Source organism: Hippichthys cyanospilos, chromosome 4, assembly GCF_059441005.1.
Source record: "Hippichthys cyanospilos isolate Australia breed blue-spotted pipefish chromosome 4, RoL_Hcya_1.0, whole genome shotgun sequence".
NCBI classification, from domain to species: domain Eukaryota; kingdom Metazoa; phylum Chordata; class Actinopteri; order Syngnathiformes; family Syngnathidae; genus Hippichthys; species Hippichthys cyanospilos.
The window spans coordinates 17,101,365-17,125,024 of NC_142372.1; the positions used below are offsets into that span (position 1 = coordinate 17,101,365).

The following is a 23,660-nucleotide window of genomic DNA, read 5'->3' on the forward strand; positions in this document are numbered from 1 at the left end:
AGTTTTTTGCCTAGTTTTCAAATTTCATAATATTGTAATACAGAAATAAAACACGCACATTGTGAAATAATACTTTTGCATTAAAAGAATATATGTAAATATAAATATTGTATTTTTTGGACTATCCTTTAATTTTGTTAAAAATGGACATTGCACCTTATGTATGCATGCTGAACTGAAGTTGAATCAAGTTTTTGTACTGGTTTGTTTACCTTAATGAGCCGTAATGCGCCTGGTGTGTCCCATATAACGTATGGTTCCTTATAATCCCAGGTGCCTCATAATCTATATATATATATATATATATATATATATATATATATATATATATATATATATATATATATATATATATACATATATATGGTACACACCATGACGAAATATATGGTCTACATGTGTATTATATGTGTATATTCAACCTCAGCATAGCTTTGTTTCACTATTAGTGTATATGACAGATGAAATTTATACAAATGTTAATGAAACAATCTTCTATAGTTGTAGGGCAGGCAGTTATAAATGAGAACCGACATCCACCTTTTGAGAGTCATGTAAAGCATGATAATACCACTCAGTAGACGTGATTACTATTGGCACTCTTGTCCCATGCATCATAAACATGATTGTGTATTATAGCCCAGGGTTAAACCCCTTAGCTAGCCTTGTTTTCGTGTTACACGTGTTGTGTTGTGTTTCAAATACAGTGTAACTGTATAACCATCGACATGGTGTTAACTTTAAATGTAATCACTAAAACAGAAAAAAGAATTAGTATGAGTGCAGACAGAAGTAGACCGACGAATGACGGTGGTGACTGATAGACAGACGATTACAATATTTGTATGGCTGGAAAAAAAAATGAGGGGCCGACAACGACCACTTGAGAAATCTAGTTGCGCTGTGCCACAGTTTATGATCTGGTCCTCTGTTTGATGAGCAACAAATATATAAAGCGCGGAAAGTGAGTTGAATTTCTCCCTTGGGGAATTCTAATTACTATAATAAATGACAAATTAACCCATTAAAAATATTCACCTCCTTTTTATTGTTTACAATCCTGCAGTTGCATCTCAGTCCCTAACACTGTAGCTGCATCACTTCATCTGGCTAGACTGAAATCTTCATCTTTGCCATTAATACCTGGTGACATCACAATGAGCTCCCAATGTTTCATTATTATCAAGACCATCTAAAGCGAGCACATGAAGGAAAGTGGAGAAGATAAAGACTGTGAGCTGGTCTCTGAGAAGATGAGGTGCAGCAGCTGCCTGCGGGGACCGTGGGAGAAATTTCAAATTGTAATTCAGGCTTTTAACATTTATGAAATGCAAACAAGCAGGAGGTTTGACCTTGGATATGTGAACAGATGGATAAACTATGAATATGTTTGAGATTACTGTCAAAAGCTTTCACAAATTCCACTATAGACTTGCTATATGCGCCTGATGGTTTTTTTTTCTTCTTTCCAGTGACAAAAGATTTTCAGCCTTAGGTTTTGGTGCCAGAATCCCACCAAATTATGAGGTGAGTTTTCACCTTTTGCCTTATGCATTCAATTGACCTTCACTTCAGGCGACATTATGCACACACGCATACGCACATACACACTCTATATTCAGTTGCCTTTTCAAATAACCAGGAACCGCTCATGATGATTTCCATAAAAAACTAATTGACAACACAATTCGTCATGCGATCCCAATTCCACATTTAAAACTAATTATGTTGTTGTTTTTATTCATTAAACCCTTACCTTGGAATAGCAACTAGTTGCGAGAAAATAATGTCGGGATAGAAAAATAGACCCCTTGGTGGTGATGCTCAATTTACATTCATTACGTTCAAGAACTCATAAGTGGGAGAGCATTTTTTTTAAGTAAATTGGACTTAGGTAACCGCAGGCTTCTTGTGATTGGCTGCGGCTCCAGGGAGTTGCGGCACACATGAACATATGCGCACGTGCGCATACACACACACAAATCAATTGTGTGTCTTGCACGGATCTAATGGTTGTAGATTTATGCTAAATATCACTCACAATTTCCTCATCATTGTTTGTACATAAAAACAAAATAAAAACATTTTTCTACGAATTGATATCATTTACAGTCACAACTATATCTGGACACAGTGGAGCATATCTTTAATGTGTTTGTTTCACTGTCAGAGGTTCTGCGTTTGAGTCCCTGCAGGGGCAGACATTCCATTAGGAAAACGCAGGAAACCCCTGTAGGCCCCGGATTCCAAGTGGTCTCATAAAAATTCATCAATAAAACTTTCTTCAATTCAAACACAAATTGACGAGAACCATAGTTATCTCCGTGAGAAAAGGGTTAGGGCTATTATATATTGCTCCACTTTAGACTTAAGGACCACACCAAACATTTCATGTTTTCATTAAACTTCATGGTTTGATTCTAATTTTAGGTGTGGCTACAGTCCAAATGAATGATATTCTTACACTGAATATAGATGTTGATGTGCTGGACCGCAATGTCAGTGCTAACTGTAACTCTTGCAACGACACAACATTTGCTTTTAGTTAGTTCTTTTGCAAATTCAAAAAAAAAAGAAGAAGAAGCCTAGGCCTAAAGGAGAAATCATTTGAAATCATTCATTTGACTCACAGAGACAATTTCATTAGTATGTTATGCTCTTTTTTTAATATCAGTTTTTTCTTATTGCTCTCAAAAACATGTCACCTATTTACTTTGTCATGTAAAAAAACACCAATGCACGATGATGAGCTTGTGCCGCTAAATAATGAAATAACCCTAAGTGAGACTAATTACCTTAAATTTGCTGTCATCGATGGTCAGATGGAGCTGGCACACAAATAAAACATCACAGTGGAACACCTGAACAAGTGGCCATTACCACATTTAATTTCATCATTAGTCACACTTGTGCGTTCCTGATGTCATTTGTCACGCCTCTTTATTACTGATTGCATTAGTCACACTTGCGCAGTTTGCAGTGAAGGACGACTGTAGAAACTAAAGGAAGATCCGCATGATTCATTATAATGGCAACCATTCCAATTTATCTCTTTATCCATTTTACATTCATGCATTGAATCCTTTAAAAACTACTCCGCCAGATGGAGAGAAGTTACTACTTGTTTTTATCTTAGAGTCGCTACTGTTTTCGGAGGGGAAAAAATTCACAAGTTTATTTTGAAATTGCATGCAGTTAAAGTAATAGAATTAAAGTAGTAATTTCTACACATGCTCTTACTGTATTGCACGTTAGTAATTCAGCAAAGTTGTTTATCAGAATGTCTTGTGTGTGGGCAATTTCTTATGGTACTTATAAATACATGCTTTATATGCAGTGGCTCTCAAACCGCAGCACAGTTTTTCTTTCTTTTGCCTTTTTTTTTTTTTTTAAACAACCAGATGTTTAAAACATTGTTTTAGTCTATTATTTTATTCACTGTCAACCTATCTAATGAAAATTGATCTTTGACAGCAGCTATTGGCAGCGAATGAATTAACTAAGTAATAGGTAAATAGTAAGAATATGCACTGGTGCACATAATTTTTTTGTGGGTTACGCTCATTAGGACATACCAGGATATGATATTTGGTACGCACCTTTTCTTTCATTAAAAACGGTCTTCCTCTTCTTCCTTCTTAGTGTCACACCCACATTAGCAGCGCACCATCTCTGCGCACACAGCCAGCATGCACCCTCGAAAAGTTTCATAAGTCTCTCAGTTATGGTTTGCGTGGTTCATTCGGTTTAATTAGTCCATGAAAGTCAGAGGTAAATTCTTTGTCAACTGTGAGGTGACAACGTAAACGATCTCCTTCACCAGAATGATACGCAGCCCGGGCAGCCAGTCCAAGCCACTTCAGTAAACAAACAAATATTCTTAGACTTGGAAGATTGGGGACATGCATGCTTGGCTCTCTATGAAAGGCGAAGAGAAAACTATTACCGGTACATAGAGCTTGCGGTGTTCCTGCAATTTGTCAATAAAATTGAGTTAGAGTGGTTGGGTGGTGCTATGTTGATTAATCAATCGTAAATACAGTACACCTATATCATGCATTGGTTTGGGTTTGTGTTGTTGTCGCTAGGTGACGTTTAATAACAGCTGTATGTCAAAGGACTAAGCCAATAGTGCTAATGCTGATGGCCTGCATTCTATTAAAAAAAAAAAAAAACATGCTAATGAATGCCTATTTCCCTGATAAATTGTATTATTTTAATATCCCAAAACTTCATCTGTTATGCGTTGTTTTTTAATTGACAGAATATTCAAAAAAGGACAAATTCTGCCTTCCCTCATCTTATTTGCAATAGTTCTCAAACCTGATTCATTCCATTTAAACACAGGCTTCAATTGCTATGAAATGGGCAAGTTTATCATCCTGTTAAAGAGATTCTGTATATAATAATTTTCAATTCATTGTATCTCGCTACAGGTGTCACATGACTTTGCCATCAATTTCAATCCAGAAGATGATGAATGTGAAGGTAAATTTGAATGGCCTTTCAGAAATAGTGATATGACGTTTGCATACTAATATTGGGACCGGAGTGTTTGTAACCTGCTGTTCATTCTCCCTCCTGTCGATCACCCCCTTCCTTTCCACCGCCCCACCCCCACCAGCCACTCACTTATGCAGCGCGCGACTTCTGCAGAGCATGTCCATTTTAGCATATTAGTATTATGTATGTGTGTGGGGTTTTTTTTGTTTCAGCTCTGGACATAGTACAAAAAAGTAACACAGGTACTGAGTATAGAGAGAAGGAAGTGAGGGGCAGAGGTGGAGCAAAGAAGCTGCCAAAGATGTCATTTAGACATTACTGGCTACAGACTATGTAATAACTTTTGTCAAAACATTTCTGATGCACTGCATGTTTATATTTATTTATTCTAAAGAGAAAAATAAGTTATTGCATGTTTAATTTGTAGACATTTCCATTTACATATCTTAAAAATAGTGTTTATTTTAAGAGTAAAACTTTGATGTTTTAAAATAAACTAAAGAAAGAGCCAATCTCTTTTTAGTGAACCGTTCACAAATGAAGTTTAAATAGCCAAAAGTCCCATCATAAGAAATACCAATTGAAACGTATTTTTCGTACACTCGTAAACTTTGACATTATGTGCTGGGGGTATTTTTCTTTCTGAATTTGATGGTGTATCACATGATGGTGTATCCAACACTTCTGTCTTAAAAAAGAACACATACTGTACAAACAATATATGAATAAATTGACAAAAAAAAATGTTGCTAACATGGACTAAAAGTACGAAACCCAATTTATTCTAAAAGTTACACGAGTAACTGTAACTGAGTAAATGTACACATAGTACGTTTCTACTGAGGCTGGACGATAATATCGATATATTGCAATCCGAAATGACGCAATACGCATATTACAATATGACATTAGTTTCCAATACATTGTGTATCATTTTGAAATGCCTTTTTTCATAATTTGAAATGAGATATTTTAAAATCAATTCGTTCCGGAGTGGCTTTTTTTCATTAATTTTTGTCATATTATGTGTCGTCTTTTACAAGTAAAGCATTCCAAGCGCTTCAAAAACACCACATTAAATGTTCCAATACTGTACATTACCTTTCTGAGTAAGCCCATGTTTCAAAACAAACATGGCGGCAACAGGAGGGAGGGCAAACAGCAGAAAAGGAAAACTTAAGAAAACGACACAAAGATACCTTTTCTTCGTTTCTGCTGATGGAGTAACATCTCGGGCTTCTGCACAGTAATCAAGTCATCCTAGTAAGCTCCTGTTTATGTTCCTGTCTTCCAGAGAAGGGCACTAATATCCAAACTCAACCGTCTATAATTGACTTGTTCTCCAAATATGTAACAAAAAGTATGAGAGCAACTCACCAAGAGCCGAGGAGCTGACCAAAAAGGTTTTTTTTTTTACAAACATTGCCCAATATGTCGCAATACGTAGCGCAATATGCCTTTGCTGTATCGGAATTCATCGTGATACACGTGTAAGATACAATACCCAGCCCTAATTTCTACTAACCTCTCCACATAGGCTTTCAGTCTGCTAGTGTAATGTTTATACTGAATGCTTTGCCGTTAACAGTAGTTCCATTACAGCTCTGGGTTTGTGTTTCTTGTGGATATTGTCCTTCAGAATTCATCAGCAAAGAAAACATGCCCATTCCCATCTTTACAAAAATACATCTTTATCACTGCACCCTACAGCTATCTCCTTGTATTTTGGATTACAGTTGTCCTGTTGTTGTGTTTGATCAGAGATTCAAGGCGTGGTAGAGGCCTACCAGAACTGCCTCCCTAAAATTCAGCTGTACGGCCCCACCAATGTTTCTCCCATCATTAACAGGATAGCCAAGCTGTCAGCTGGTGACGGCAACATTAAAGATGCCTCTGTGAGTGTCTCTCCACGCATACATATGGATGTAATGAAGCCTTTGTTATATCACCTCCTACTGAGTCCCTCAAGTGAACAGCCTGTGGTTTAACTCGCTCTTTACAGGAATGATACAGAAAGCAGAGATGAGAAGACCCATATAAATAAACAAGTATTCTTCCCTTATATTGGACTGCTGTTACATATCAACACAATAATTGTGGAGCAAAAGATTTTGTTGGCATTTTTTGTGTGCCGCAAAAAGCCAATAATAACATTACTCTGCTTGTTAATCTCACTTTGGGCATTGACCTTCTCTCATTATTTACGCAAAGTCAATGCTTCATTTTCTCCTGTGGCCTTTAGGGCAATTTTTCCCCATAAAATAACATATTCAGCTCACAATCCGTTATGTCGACAGCAAAGTGGGCTTTTCATTTTTCTTTTGACTCTATTTATGATACCACTCATTTAAAAGTGCTCTTAACCACCCATAACCACAACCTACTGTGTAATGAGCCCGATGGCAACACTTACATAAACATTCTGCATCTTCCAACAGCGATACCACATCCTGCTCATCCTCACTGATGGCGTGGTGACAGATATGGCAGACACGCGCGAAGCCATCGTCAGGGCTTCTTATCAACCTCTCTCCATAATCATTGTTGGGGTTGGCAACGCGGACTTCACCGACATGCAGATTTTGGATGGAGATGACGGTGTCCTGCGCTCACCGAAGGGCGAGCCGGTCCTGAGGGACATTGTGCAATTTGTGCCCTTCCGGGACTTCAAGACGGTCAGTTAACTCTTGTCAATGACAAAATGATTTTACCCGTAGAGGTTAATATGTTATATGTTATATGTAACAAACGAAGTATAGCATCTGCTTTGCCGTTGAAACGAAAGGAGTAGAGTCAATTCGTAACCACGCTAATGAGAAACTTTCAACCAGTGTCTTGCTCAACCCTTTATTCCACACACATGCTCCATTTCCGCCTGTCATTTGACCAAGCCCCCGGAGAGTTCCACTACCTCACAGTCGGAGTTGTGTTCCATGAATCCATATTAGCATTTCGACTGTCTACGATGCGGTGTGTGAATGTGAATGGATGAGCGAGGGTCTGAATCTGATTGGACGAGTCGGACTGGGGTTGAGCCAGCGAGACCAAGGAGAGAATCATGGGGCCTGTGTTATATGGGGCCTGTGTTATAGGTCTGCAGATGGTGAGTTTACAACAGAAAAATATAATATAATATAATATAATATAATATAATATAATATAATATAATATAATATAATATAATATAATATAATATAATATAATATAATATAATATAATATAATATTGCATAAAAAAATGTCACATCACAATCATTTTTTGTGTCATCAATTTAAAACGTTCTAGACTCATTCAAACCCTACAATCTACTAGATTGTAGCTCACTTATTTCACAAGTGACAAGAAAACACAAATATTTAAAGTCTTTTTTTTTTTGCTGTTTTGAAAACACAGACAACAGTCAAGCATCCCAGTACTTAAGCCATAAAAAAACAAAAAAAACATTTGCATGCTAGGCGAGTAGCCTGAGAATGAGCACCAACTTGTCCTCCACATCCTTATCAAAAACTATATTTTTAATATCCTACTTGACGTATATATTGGTTATAAAAATAATGTGTTGCGAATGGTCATTGTAAAAGTGCAATTTACTGGAGAAGCGTTATCAAGCTTATTATCTTGAGCGACATATACACTCGCTAAAAAGTGTTATGTTCCAATATTCATGAAGGAATGTGAGATTTTCTCTCATGTCCATTGCTTCTGGAAAGAAAAATTTGACATTTGCTTGGATGACAGGAATGCAATCGTTTTTAAAACAGATTTTATTCCTCCATGTACGATTGTTTCATAAGTACAGGCCACGAGGCATGTTTGTGTAGTTGTTTTAGCCATTTTAGACGGCAAATAAAAGATCTGTGTGGAAGTTGTTGAAAATAATGGAGGGTAAAGCTTTGACTGTCTGTGTCTAAATAAGATAACTTGGTTCATCCCAGCTATTGAGTATTTTTGGTACTGGGATAGTTGATGGTAAATTCTAATCAAGTATAGTGTATTTGAAAAGTAAAACATACTTTATTGATTTGCTTGGTGGAACAACTATATAAACACAGAGCACAAAATACTTTATTTCCACTAAATTATGGATGACCAACTTTGATCATTTTTGATGGTCAACATTTCTTTTTTACTCAAATTTATACTGTGATTAGCAAGACATTACTTTCATCCTCCATAAATTTTGGTCTATAAGGTATGTTTGCAGACTGAAAAAGCACATTTGTGTCAGCATGGTTTGTTAGAAAGTGATCAGTTGGAATGGCAACTGTGTCAGGCTGTCAGCATTAAAGTGTACAGTCATTTACATCTATCATACCAGCCTATATGGTGCACAAGAGCACTGCTATCTAGCAGGATGATTTATGTTTGACGCAGGTATAAGAGAGCCCGAGCCGCTAGTAAACTAGGAATACTTGCAGTAGAAATACTAGTCAAGCTGTTAAGCCGAGACATGCTGCCTGGTGCAACTTTAAAGTAAGAATACAGAGGCATTCATGTCCACATATTTCTATTTGGTGAGCAAAGTTTTGTTTTGAAATTGGCCTTTCCAAAAATGTTACCAGCGTGTTTTACTGTCATGCAGAGCATTAGCAATTAATGCTGCAATTGATTTGACATTTTTTTCACACTAAAAGAGGGTATCCAGGGCAATATAAAATGCCTCAAAAAGCGATCCGGACTCCCTCAGGCTATGTCCAAAGTACAATCCAACTGGTTTTAAGTGAATGTTTCATGAGAAGAGTGAAAATATTTGTGAGGTAAAATGGCTCATAAAATATTAATGTGGAATAGTTTGGGGATTATCGTTTCATTGTTGCAAAGCTGCTACACCTGCCTCAAGAAAGTTAGTTTTGTTAACGACTGAGAAAAGACAGGAGCTGCGGCAGGACTGCTCAAAACGCCCTAAGCATCAATCTGACACAAAGCAATGACTAAATTAGTACTAATAAAAATGCAGGCTGCAGAGAGAGGACTGTTCAACCTTGCAGCGAGAAAAAAGGTCCTTCTGTGCCAGTTGTGTGATTGACAGGTGATCAGTCTGTGGCACACCCTTCCACTCAGGCAAAGTCACTGGGATAGGCTCCATTTTACCCGTGCCCTTGAACAGGACAAGCAGTGAAGAAAATGATTGGATGAATATGGTAGCAAAAATGTGTGTGTGTCTAAAAAATAGAGATGGCCTTTTCGATGAGCCTCGCTCCTACCTTCACTCTCAGCTGAGGGAAAGTCGTGAGTGTGACTAGATGTCAGTCTACCAAAATCTGGGCTATGATTGACAGCTGATATCCCTTAAGGGTTTAACAGTTCCCAACTCAGGTAAAAGAACGGAATAAATTAACTTGAGGAGGTGTCACCAGCGTTCAATATTTGTGTTTCAGGCTTCACCGGCTGCGTTGGCCAAATGTGTCCTGGCAGAGGTGCCCAAACAGGTTGTGGAGTACTACAGCCATAAGGCCATCCCCCCGATGTGTCCGCTGAGGGATTTGCCCACGCCCATCCTCAGCCCGGTTGCCACAAGTCCAACAGAATAACTCCACTCCACTAGTCCCGGACTGCGTTAGCAGCACCTGCTCCTCAAACTAAGAGGGAGAGCCGATGCCTGCCCGCTGGGATGAGAAATAGTCTTCTCGTTAATCATTTATTCCACTCCTACAAAAGATTTCATCGACTTTCCACCTGGGATCGGGAGTTACGTTTTTTTCTGCTCAGTGTGGATTCAGCTCATCTCCCTGGCTTTCCGATGGAACCGTCCCAGCTGAATTGGCATCTGAAGGATTATATTTCTTTGCCATGGCTTTGTGCATGCCAGCCAATCTGTCAACCATTAATCACAGACGGAGGATTGGTATTCCTCACCTGAATTACTTTTTTTTTCTTCATATTATCTTCTTTTCTTCTAGTATCATTGCTTAGAAAACTGTACAACAACTATATTTCAAAGAGTAACACAAGCAATCAATCTGTGATACATTCATCATAGCGGCCTGCAATGAAAGGCGATCCGTTTTCCATGGTGGGATTGCTACACTGACCATCAGTCATCACATGCACTTGAATGCATTTGGCTTTATTTAAGGGCACTATTTATTGATCAAGCCTTCACAATGGTGACACAATAACATTTCCCACTCAGTGTGCTATGCATATGTCATATGGGTGGGTTACCAAACTGTCCAAGTTTCTACTTGAATTATCCATCATGGAACACTCTTCAACCAGGTTCTGTTTGTCGCCTACACCAGTGGTTCTCACCCTAAGCATTTTTTGGGTTCGAAAAAAAGGAAATCAAAAAGGAATCTTGAAAAAAAAATCTTTAAAAATCTTAATGAATAATTTACAAAAAAAAAATGTCCACAAAAAATAATCAACATAAAGTGTCAAACCTGCTCTGAAAACCAAAAACAAAAACAAAAAAAATATTGATAGATATTTGTCCTCAGAAAAGTATTCAACTTAAGGAGTCCTTTTTTTGGGAGACATCTGTTCACAAAAATGAATCATTTACTTGACAGCTAACGAGAGGTAACAAGTTGGGTCGAACCATTCTAATATGGGGAAAATTCTGGGTTTTAAAAAATTGAATTGAATAATCTAGTGAATATAACATTTGTTTTATGAACTTATAGTTTCCTGAAACATTTCATTACCTCAATAATTATTTTGAAAGGATTTTTTTCATATTTGTTTGATTGTTTTATTTACTATCTCGAGTACCCCTCTGGAGTTCCTTCAAGTACCCCCAGGGGTTCCCGCACCCCCATTTGAGAACCACTGCCTTAGACTATTATGAAAAGGGTAAATAGCACTGCAAACGCAAGAAAGATGCCCCGCCGTCAGACAATCAAAGATCTGAACGGCGTCATGTACATTATCAGTGGAAGACATTTTATCAAACTGATTTTCCTTAAAAAATGTTTGATGCCTTGGAAAAAAAAAAGAGCAACAATAGCACCACTCGTAATTGCTTATTGAATGTGAGTCCTGTCTCAAAATTTTAGCACAGCGCTTATGAGCTTTTGTCAGCGCAGCATATCTTGCATGTGTGATGAGCTACTTCCGATCATATTAGGATATTGATCGTTATCACCATAATCTCTGGTTTGTCATGTTTATCATTGTCTATGTCTGTGAAACTGCCTCTGAACTATTCACTTCAAGATGTGGCCCCTGTTTTTGTAAGATTGTCAAGGGGCCAAAACCTTGTGTTGTTTACATTCTCTCATACTTTTATGTGGTAGAGGTCTTCATTTTGTGCAACTTTATAAGATGTTTCAATAATCAGATTCAAAGCACACAGCAGACTGGCAACACAAGCAGAAATTGTATAGTACAGAAGTAGTATATTCAGTCGTGTGCCTAAAATGTCTACACACCCCTGTTCAAATCCCAGGGTGATGAGAAAATAAACCAGATCAAGACAATCATCTTAAAGAAAAAAAAAAAAATCCATCAATGTGGCTTGTAACCTGCCCAACTCAATTGAAATTATGAAATGAAAAAACTTTGTGACAGGGGAAGTGAAAATTAGTAAGTAATATATTGCGGTCGCACTGCTACGCACAGCGTCTTCTGACTGGAACATTGCGGTGTTCAGAATTCACCGTCACTCAAGGTTTTCACATTATTTGTAGATGAAGGTTTAAATGGCATCATCTTGGTCTCAATGGGTTTTTTTTTTCACAAATCTGGCATTCAAACAGAAGTGTGTTTATATTTTTTCTATACATGCACAGTAGGGTATATAGGACACTTTAGTTTATGTACAAGACGCAATGATAGTGGACCTGTGAGCTGTCTGGGTTTGAACCAGAAACTCTCATACAAAATGACACATATACCTCCTCAACCTTGGCGCACAGAAAAATCATTCAAAAGATTTTTTTTCTTTTTTATTGTCTTAGCTTTGTTAACCATTTTTATCCCTTGTGAAAATAAGCCATATCCCCTCTTTGAAAATCACAATGTGCATTTTCTTCATAGGAATTTAATATGATGTAGTTGAAAATAATAATTCTTGAAAAACACAGTATTTGTTGCTTGAATGGCATTATACACTGAACAAAAACTATAAATGCTATATATATATATTTTATTTTATTTAATTTTTTTTTAATGTAAACAACAGGCCTGTTTTTCACGGGTATTGTTGACAAACTGGCAATGAGCACTACTTTATCAAGAATAACCACCTCATGGTTTTCACATATCAATGTGCTGTTTGGGCAGAATGATACGCTGGCCCCAATAGAAAGGCCACTCTAAAATGTGCTCTTTTACAAAAATGGTACCTTTGTATTTTTGTTCAGTATATTTCCTTTTGCCAAGTCTTCTCGCAATTGCTTTGCATAACTGCTGAATGGTTCTCTTCAAACGCGCAACTTTGCTAAAAAAAAAAAAAAAAAAGTCAACTTAAAAAGGACGTTGTCACTGTGTTTACCGCTACTTCTCTCACACACACATACAAGCACACGCACCATGCACAAAGACACAGATATTACAGTAACTTTGATCTGTCCTCCGGAGCTCCCCCAGCTTTCCCTTGATGCAAACTATTGACTGGTGGATACACAACATGCACATACACAAGCACGCAGAGTTGTTGGACTGCTTTGAAGAAGCCAACTGTGGAGGACCAACCTGTCATATCGTGGATCACGCAGCGAGGACTATTGATCCAAAGGGCCTGGATATGGACTTATACCTCTAAATGATCCTAAAGGAAGTTTGGCCCCGTAACTTAAAAACAATCTTTACGTGACCGGTGTGCAATACTGCAGGGGAAACAAAGATTGAAAAGCAGCACAGCTGGAGTAAACAGCAATTGATCGAAGGAGCTTGTCTTGACCTATCACAGCAGGTCAACTCAATGATCCCCTTGTGTAAAGTGTTTCATTGTGTGTGTTACAATTTCCACAAGCGTGTGCCACTTTCAAATGCCGATCAGAAAGGTGAAGCATATTGTAAAACATTTATCTCGGTTAGCAGCTTGCCACTCTCTCATAAACGTCTGGCGTCAAATCAGTCATGAGGGATTCACACATTTTAAAGGGTTCTTCTTGGGCAAGTCTAAAGACAGCACATTTAAATACAGTGTGAGCTCTGAAGTTGTAAGCCAACGGCATGCTAGTTAACTTCGAATTATTTTTAGACTTAGATTAGATACAAATCAAGGGGCTTCATTTTTACGAAAGGATGGAAGTGCCAATGTGGAGTAAGCATCTTTGACTGGCAAAATCATTTAAATGTACTTGCAAATATGTTTAAATGTATTTGCAATTATATTTGAATGTACATGCGAATACACTTGCACTTACATGTAAGATAAATGCTAAAACCGTAGCATTTTTTCCCCATGATGCCACGAGTTATTGTCTGAGCTACCATATCTATTGTCTGTGGTTCGACTTTAGAATTCGGCCTCCAGTTTTGCAAATTATCAGTAAGTAAACAATAGCTATCAGTTATTTTGGGAGCTTTATTGCTTCTCCCCTTAGTGCCATGGGGTATGTGCATGTGCAAGTCAGTACACAGTATGGGGAAAAAAAAAGGTGATGGTTTTAACACTTATCCTACAAGTAGTTTTGGACAGATTTGGAAGCACGTTGGAAGATATTTGCAAATACGTGTGCGCGAGTACGTTTGAACATACAGTACTTGCATATTTGCATTCAAAAGGGTTTGTCAGTCAAACATGTTTCCTCCACATTGGCAGCTATACACATTTAAAGCGGGGCAAGTCCGTTCGACTCAGCAGGATTACAATTTGATTTGATGTGGTACAGCTCAGTTTGAGAGGGTGTAAAGCAATGAGTTTCTTCTCGTCATCTTCCATTATGAATTAATTTGTCAGCACTGTAAATTTATATTTACCAACAATATACGTATAAACACAAAAATATACATATATTTATATGTATAAATACGTATATGCATATATCTATAAATAGATTTGTAAATACTATTCGTGTGTGGTCTTACAAGGTGTGCTGGTTAAGACTGAACAACAATACCCCAGCAAATAACGCAAACGTGAGCTACTCGTCCCCAAGTTACAGTTAATGCAAAATTACATTTGTTTTGTGATAATCTAATCAGTCCAAATATCAACATCAAGTTGCACCGGTAAGCATTGTATGAATTTTGAGTTCTATGAAATACCTCTATATGTGTTTTTCAAAGTTTTGAACTTGATTGCCTCATCGCAATGGCATTGAGTTTGCTGCAATTCATAGTCCAGCCGAACTATGGTGCCTAGGTGTCATTTTGTACCACTATGGTGCAAACATAGATAGTGGCAGCAACAATGCTGCATAAGGATTAAAAGAAGCACCATAAATTCAACTGAGCTGCATGGCTGCTCTTATCTAACTTTGTACTTGTGATCCCGCAAGTCCGAAGTTTTCAACCATTTTGAAGCTTTTCACCTTGGGAATTTTTTTTTTTACCCTGCACATACCCGCTACTGCCCAGGATATGGTTTGAAGTTCATATCACGAATATGCAACACTACACATGGGTAAGAAGCAACCCATTTGTCATTTGTGGAGATAGGATTTAAAAAAAAAAAAAAGGAAATAAAGGGACTTGCATGCTTACCTTGATTGTGAACCTATGCCGTGTTGTCTTTTCTTTTGACAATGAAATGCGTGATTTGTAAGCCTGCATTCGCTCAAATGATGTTTGTGACTTTGACGCTATTTGTCTTGCAGTTTATGTAAATAAACCTGGCCATACAAAAAGAGCGACATTGCATCATTCCAATGACAAATCCATATTTAAATGCCTGTATACTCTACATATTTTTTCACCCCGGGTGCACTGTAGCAGAAAAGTATTTAGTGATGGGCTCACAAACGACTAATCACAGGAGTGCTGATGCGCTTGATGAGATCGTTTCAGCTATCAGGTGCACATTGGCTCTATGCGGTTTAGCCGGTGCTGATGATGTGAGCACTTAGTGGATGGCATGAAGCACTGAGCCCAGTCCTTAATTCCATCAGACAGCTCCTTTCATTTAACAGCCATTGTCGAGGGCGCTGAAAAACGGTTGTTTCCATGGTGACACCTACTTGTGGGAAGACCTTCATTTTTGTCAGATTCAGGGACACAAATGTTAGATGCGCCCTGCACTGTGGGAAAATGAAAAAAGTGGGCCGAGCGAAATGCAACGGCTGAGGTGGTCGGTGAGGCCGGTAATTGTCCTTCCGAGACACAGGTGAAGGCCGTGATCGACTGAAGCCTCTTCACCCTCAACCTATCTTCTTGCTCTACTGTTTTTTTGTCTGCTAGGACTGATTGATGGAGACAATTAAACACAGCTTCATGATAGGTACTAGCAATAAAAACTACAGCAGGTGTTCACTCTGGAATGAGTGGTTGTCGTTTTTACGCTGCTTCATGCTCTCATTCCAACACGAGGATTTCGATCGGAATTGACAGACAAGGCAAGGGACCGCTGTCCTTGATGTTCACGGCATCAAATACGTACTTATGGAAAGGTATGAGCGCTCATCGTTAAGCGTCCTTTTAAGCCGCATTGTTTTGTTTTTAAGGTAAAACCTGACGGAGCCGCTGAATGAGCATTGTCATTCTCGGCATTTGGCTGCCTGACTAACGAGGAAATAACTAACGGCAGGCGAAGAGTGGAATAGCTCAGTGGTAATTAGCTGTCTCCTCCTTCCCCCAAGGGAGCACCGCACACCTTTGAAAGACTTCCAGTGAGCTCCACTGATCTTTTTCACATGATTCCTATCCCCCACTTTTTGTGTAGAATCCCCACTGCGCAGAATATCACACAAACACTGTGATCGCACCATAGTGGACACACAGGACATTGCACAAACGGCCTGTGACAAACGACCAATGAATTTTTAATGTTGTTTCCCCAACAATGATGCTTTGTTTATCTGAGCGTGACAACGACTGACGTGCTTGACAGAAGACTTGATAACATGTCAGCATTATAGAAGGCTTGCTCTGTGAGCAAGCACTTATGCAAGGTCCTTTGGGGCATATTCTCTCTATCTTAGCAACAAAGATGGTTTTGGAAGCTTGCATGAATATTCATGAGCTATGAACTGAACTGTGGCATACCCCAAGGCTCAATTTCAGGTCCACTTTAATCACAGGTGCTATGTGATGTCACAAGGAGACAAGTCGTAGGATTTCAAATCAAACTTAGAAAAATAAAAGCTAACGGCAGGCACCCTTTTTATTATGTTCCATGCTGTGACACACCTCGCTGCTGCAATACTGCACTCCACAAATGATGCATGTTGTTGTTGATACACTGGTTTACATGAGTGTGTCAATTAATGGAGTGAGGAGATTCTTGTAGCATGTCAGGAGTATTGTAGGGTTTCTCTGGAAAAAAAAAAAAAAAAGCAAAAAGTCCGCTCTAAAAGAACCAGTTGCAAGAAGTCATCTCTTGCTTTGTGTACCACTTTTGAAACTCAAAAAATACTAAAAAAATACTAAAAAAATAAGAAATGATCGTCTTGGTAGTTACGATGAAAGGGTCTATAGGGGAAACCTTGAACCGTAAACTATGCTGGAGTCATTTTTCATCTAAAGATAAGCTACCTGCTTATTACATTCTGTTTCTACCTACTTCTGAATATGTATGTATGTATGTTTTTGTTTTGTTTTTTAGATGACAAATTGCTAACCATTAAGAATTATTCCTTTCAGATGAGCGTTTTCCCCAACTGTTCATAAAACTGAATTAGTTAAAGCGCATTTAAAGAGGAATGAATGGTTTAGGTATTAAGGACCCAAAAATTACAGTTGAGTACTCAATCTGCCATTCTTAAGTAAGGTTTTATTTGTTTTGCTGAGTGATTTTATAACGTTCAATGACATCAATAAGAAATTCCATTCTGGTTTTATGGATTAATGTACCGTATATGGATTTCATTTGTTGCCTTTAAATAACATACTGTACAATGGATGATTAGATGCAATCAATTTACAGCCCTTGTTTTGTTAGATTTGTGCAATTGTTTGTGTATTGTTGATCATGGAATATTGGTAAATCAACCACACAAACTGATTAGTTTATCTGGCACTCTAGTCACTGTAAAAGTGTACATATTTAACCCCCCCAAAAAACATCTTGAGTGAACAAGATTGTGCTTGCTATTGTCTTTTATTTTGGGGATGCGATCCATGACATCATTGATTGATCAGCAAATTATGAGATGACAGCCAATCAGCAATTTCTCATAAAAAGGCAAAATATTTACATCTGATCCAGTCAATATTATGGTGACAGCTCCCAAATGTATTTGCAGTGGAGTTTTGTACAGCCTTTTCACACTCACGCTTGCATGGGTGTGCATTATAACATCAGTCATGTTGTGATTCAGCTCCACGGAAAAGGGGTCATAACTGTGCGTGTGCTGTCTTATCAGAAAATGACATCTGTTCTGAACTAAAATGCAATGATGGGATGCGCATCGCAAGATAAAGGCCAGCGTGCGTCAACAGTTATTCGAAAAACATGTCATATGCTTGGAGAAATATTTTATCCTCAAATTAAAAGGAAGATAAATTCTTAATCATTTAATGCAATCTTGTGCGTAACATTATAGATGTACTGTAGTATCATTGACAAGGGGAATTTACTGAACTGAAATATTATAGAGATTATACCAACTGTTATTCATGGTATATTTGTTCATGTTTATGTAATCAAGGCTCGAAATAAGTAGATTTGTGTTGCAGCTTACAAGGTAAATTTAGGACTTTGCATCTCAAGCAAAGACATTTAATTCAATTCAAAAACACTTTATTTGTCCCCGAGAGCCAATTGAAAGGGTATATGGCGCAGTAGTAACATTGAATCACAAAACTGAGAATAGAGCGCCCGCCGAGAGGATCCCAAAAGGTTTTTGAAATATTTTTATTCGAGAGTCAGCTTTCTTAAGGTTTCCATGAGAAACAGCAGCTAAATACATTAAAGGAGCTTTCATATGTAAGGGCACAGAGATCATTTAATGGCAAATCAAGTCACGAAACCTCGTGCTGCGGCATATGTTATCAAAATATTAAGAGGAATGGGTTGTTTTTACCTTTATATGGGAAATCGGTGTTCTTTGGCGTCAAAGGTAAGATACTGTTTGTTAGTCCCTGATGGTCATTAGATATTATTAGACATCAGCGTGTTCCATTTCGAGGTGTGTGTGAGTGTGTATTGACAAGAGGAGAGTTTAATCAGTGTGACATCTCATTTCCAGCCTCGGCCCGGTTTCCACCTTTGATTGTACTTGTGTTTGCGTGTTCAAGGCTCCAGTCCTGTTTTGGTTTTGATACCTCAAAAGAGCATCCAGGCAACCAGTTGTAACTCTCGAGATTAAACGGTGAAATTTGCAGCATGCTGTGTGAACTAATTTGTATTTGGATCACTACTAAGTCAGCAATCAACATCTCTGTAGGCGGATAACTTATATTACTGATAAGAATCGATCTCATCAAGGGATGGTGAGGTAAGACGGAGAAGTCATGCTAATTGCTACGCTAATTTAAGATTAATGCCACTCGCCGGGATTAAAGTGCTTGAGTTTAGCTCCATTCACTGACATCTGGCTGGAACCACATTAAAGCGGAGTACATTCAATTTGGAACAGCAAAATAGGAGGCAAATTAATAAATGTTTTGTATCTGTAAGAAAAAAAATGCTCGTTAAGCGGAACTAGAATCAACAATTCATTACAGCTGTATTGTAGATCAGAGCGACCCAAAAGCCTAACTGTATATTAATATAAAGAAGTATAAAATATGTACTGTATATCATTTGTAATGTTATTTGTTTATTTTCCCAATAGAGTCCTGAGTTGAAAGTCATTGAGTTTCATCTTCTTACTTTTGAATAGTTTTAATTCTCATGTGTTTTCTTCTTTTTAACAAAAAATAGTGTGCTCTCTGAAACAAATAGTATTATGAAATTAATGAATATTTTAAACAAACAAATCTTCTTCTTGATTTTCCACCTCAGATGTGCTTGGGCTCACAGCTCATACGGCAGGAGTTCAGAGTTGTTGTTATTGATTTTTCCAGTAATCAATCACTTCACCAGTCACATCAATGACTAAATCAATAACAAAACTCACAAACGTACCAGGAGAAGACGATGGATGACTCAACGACTTTTATTAATGAGATAAGATTCAAAGTTGCACCTCATGTATCATCAGCCATCAGGTTTGATTGGAGCATGTGAAGGGAATAAAGTGATGGACTTGTTTAAGACCTCCACTAGCTCGTTGCTCGTGTCCATGATAAATGGGCTTCATTTTCTGAGGTGTTTAGTTTCTAACTGGCCCAAGTTGCCTACTAACATCACACATTGATGCCACATGAGTATTATCTACAATCAACATTGGGAGGATTATTTCCCCAACCTCAAATTAGCCCAGTGTTTTGCAATCACTTTTATAGTCATTTAGCATGTAGAGTCCCCAGTACCTGAATTATTTATTGATTCACTCCTTGCTGTTTTGCTGGCATTAAGAACATATACTGAAAAGTAAGGGGAGCTTGGTAATTGTCCAAAACAATAAACTAACAAACATTTACTTATCTAAATGTGATCTCCACTGATCAGCAGTGAGCAAAATTTATTGGAGGTTTAAACCAGGGATCGCAGATATTGACAAGACGAATTGGACTATCTCTAACATCAATTCAGCCTGTAGTTTTAAAGCAAAATATTCTCGATAGGATAAAAGAAGAGCAGTTACCCATAATGTCAATGTAAGAGCGATAGGGCATTGAACATATACTGTACATATATTTTCATACAAGGAATTCATCAAGGCCGGTGAACAATTTTGTTGTTTGTTCACATACTTGGGAAGAAGTTGACCATCATAAGTGGCTGTCCAGGTTCCATCTAAGTGTGTTTAAAGAAGAAGTCTATTAAAGAAAGGTCTCGATCCTCAAAGTTGTAACTGAAAATTGTTATGAGTTTGTTACTATGACCTGCTTTTTAAACTTACGTTTTACTTTTTTTTTTTTTTTTTTACTGATTAAGACAATTGTGTTTTTGTTTTTACTATTTCTGACAGCCTCCAAATAGGATGGATTAATCTTCTTTTGTAATTCCGATGCGAAGGGGTGTTATCTACTTAATTTTATATCGTTCATCAAGCTCTGATCAGTGTCAGGCACTCCTCCAATTGGGGCAGGATCTCTTCCCCGATCCGTAGTGGGCATTCCACCCTTTTCCGACTAAGGACCATGGTCTCAGATTTGGAAGTGCTGATCTTCATCCCAGAGGGTTCATACTCAACAGAGAGTTGGAGGTCACGGCCTGAAGAAGCCAGCAGCACCACATTATCCGCAAATAGCAGAGATGCAATGCTGAGACCCCCAAACAGGACTCCATCAATGCTTCGGCTATACTTATATTTTACACTTTGTATTATGAATCTAATGAGCCCAGTCAATGCCTTACCTGCGACATTTCTTTCACCTGCTGACCATTTATGTTTATTGATTCACTATTGAGCTGTTTGCTTGTCTTAGTGCCTTTGCCTTCGCTTAGCTTCCTCATTCATGGCTTATTCTACTAATCCCAAAATAAACCGTCTTCACTGTTTAAAGGACCCAATTGAGCAATGCTGATCATAAACAATAGCAATGAGAATATAAACAGTATTTCATGTGGATTAAAATATAATGTCTTAATGTATGACTCTAATTGTACTGTAGAAATACGAAAGACCCGACATTTTTTTTTACAAGATATGAATTTTTGTTGGTATTTGTTGTTGGTTTTGATGTTACTTTTGCTCATAGTGGTTAAAATTTGAACTATGTACTTTAAACAAAATAAACAACCTTTTAAACAATCTTTTAAACAATCACTATTCAAACAAAAACAGTGGAGCAACAAATATAGACAATACTTAAGACCTAAAAAACAAAAAACTTTACCTCTTTACTTTGTATTCAATGTTGGTCTTATTGAAGTACAATATTAAAGCGGGTTTTTTTTGTCAATTGTTCATTTTATTGGGCGAAGATGGAAGTGATTAGTTGCATTTTCATTCATTTCATTGTAGAAAGATGTTTTGAGATCAAAATATAGTTAGTTACAGGAGTGGTCATGGAATGAGTTGCATTGGATTCCAAATGCGTTTCATTTCTTCAGCTCCTTAACATCCCAATCAAAGCCAACCGAACTGGTCTGTAATTTAATGAACCGCAATATCAATTGTCTGGTCAAGACTCCCCAAAACCTCATTCCCAAGCCTTCATTATTTAAAAAAGAATAGCATCTCTTTTGCCCTATGATATCATGATATGTCATTGACTAAAACGGATAGGGGCAATATCTCAGCAGACATGGTGACCCGTGTAGCATGTAACACGTAATTTCTTTCCTGTACAGAATAAGAACCCTAGTGTGTAGAAATCAGCAAAATAGACTTGCTCTCTTTTTTCACTATGCAGAAAAAATATGGGAAATTGCGACTGTAAAATAGCCTGTAATTTGAAAAATAAATGCAGAGGTTAGAAAATGGGTAGAATGTGTTTATGTCCCATTCATCTCACTTTTAATCAATGCCGATGTAAACAATGCTACAAGAAGATGAAAATCCCTTGTATTTAATGTTTGATTCTTGTTTAATTAACCTCTGCGGAATGACTTTCATAAGGTTATGTTCCAATGTCAACCCTAAGCCTTCTTTCCCATGCGCAAACAAATAGTGACTAATAACCCCAAATTACCTGAGGATAAGTCGTGATTAACACAGAGAGGCCCGTGAGGATCTTCATCATGCACTTGCCTCCGCAATTAGTGTTTACCCTTATGTAAGTGCTGTAATAAAATAATGCTTCCTGTGGGAATGGTAGCCAATTATAAATTGATGTCATTGTCCCTCGGAGCATCCTGTATGAGCAGGCATTGCCACCTTTATCAACGTTGAACTCCTTCGCTGCTTTGCAAGCACGGACCATCCCTAAGGAAGACATGAGGTCGGGGTAGCCATTTTAATTAAACATTCATCTTGGGGGACTATAATATGTTTTGAGTCAACCAAAAGGTCTTCCCCACAAAAATGGTAATGTTCAATTATGGCCACTGCTTTAACCGCACCATTCACTAGCAATATCTAAGGTTTATTGTTTTGTGGTGCACACAAAAAACAAACAAGTAGTCCTAACTGGAAGGTGAGCTCCATCCCTACATATCACATTCCCAACAGCTGTCAATGGCTGATATTGGTGCTCATCAGCACACTGTGAATGCAGTTTATTTGCTCTGCTTCTAAAGCCCACGATTATACTAAAGCTGTTAGTCAATCTATGACATGAAAAAGCCGTCATGTTTTTGTTTGGTCCAATATGATAGAGTCAATCACAGGGCACATATAGGGAGACAGACAACCATTCGCAGTCACATTCACGCCATCACTGAGTGAGATGTGAGCCCACGCTGCCTGCATCAAAGTCCAGCGCGTCACTTGACATTTACACAATTTCTACACGTCTTCACAGCTTTCAGTTAAGTCACTTCTGTGTTCATCCGTCACAGTCTGCTTTGGTGCTGCTACACAGAGAATCAAAATCAGGCTGCAACCGACAGCTGCAAGAGAAGTAGGGCCCGACCAATATTGCATTTTTTTTTTGTGGCCGATACTGATTCTAGTATTTTTCAGAATGAAATTCTCATAACTAAATAATCAGCTGATATTTCAAGTAACTTTTGGGGTCCCTGAAACTCTTATCACAATAAAGACTTGGATTACAATAAGAACATTTCACCTATAGCAAAGCTCATTTTACTGCAGGAAACTGTTGGGTAACCAGGACTTGCAATACTAAAAAAATATGGGTCCCAACAGAAATATTTGGAGTCCCAAAAATTGCGTAGTAAAAAGGACAACGTTAGGAAATAGTAAAAAAAAAAGTTCCCAGAATCTTTGTAAGGAGCTATTGTTTATGTCCCAATAACCAGCGATGCAAATTCACCAAACTATATTAAATGAATATCTCCTCTTTGGCAGTGTTATCACCAAACAATGTTTAGTGATATCACAGTTTAGTAAACACCATGAATGAAAATATACATCTGAGCAGTGTCACTCGTGTGCTCAGATTTGTCCAACTGAAGTGAGGGACAGAGTCTGACTCATCCAGCTTACTAA

At 37.9% G+C, this 23,660-nt stretch overlaps 1 protein-coding gene across 1 annotated transcript in view; it reads left to right on the top strand.

The window, feature by feature from the left end:
- cpne7 (copine VII) overlaps positions 1-15,244 on the top strand; it is a 37,242-nt gene extending 21,998 nt beyond the window's left edge. The window contains exons 12-16 of the mRNA XM_088413090.1: positions 1,473-1,527; positions 4,437-4,488; positions 6,265-6,398; positions 6,942-7,178; positions 9,882-15,244. Of these exons, the coding sequence (XP_088269216.1) occupies positions 1,473-1,527; positions 4,437-4,488; positions 6,265-6,398; positions 6,942-7,178; positions 9,882-10,034 (631 nt within the window). The 3' untranslated portion in view covers positions 10,035-15,244. The remainder of the gene's footprint in view (positions 1-1,472; positions 1,528-4,436; positions 4,489-6,264; positions 6,399-6,941; positions 7,179-9,881) is intronic.
- Positions 15,245-23,660: the final 8,416 nt, after the last annotated feature.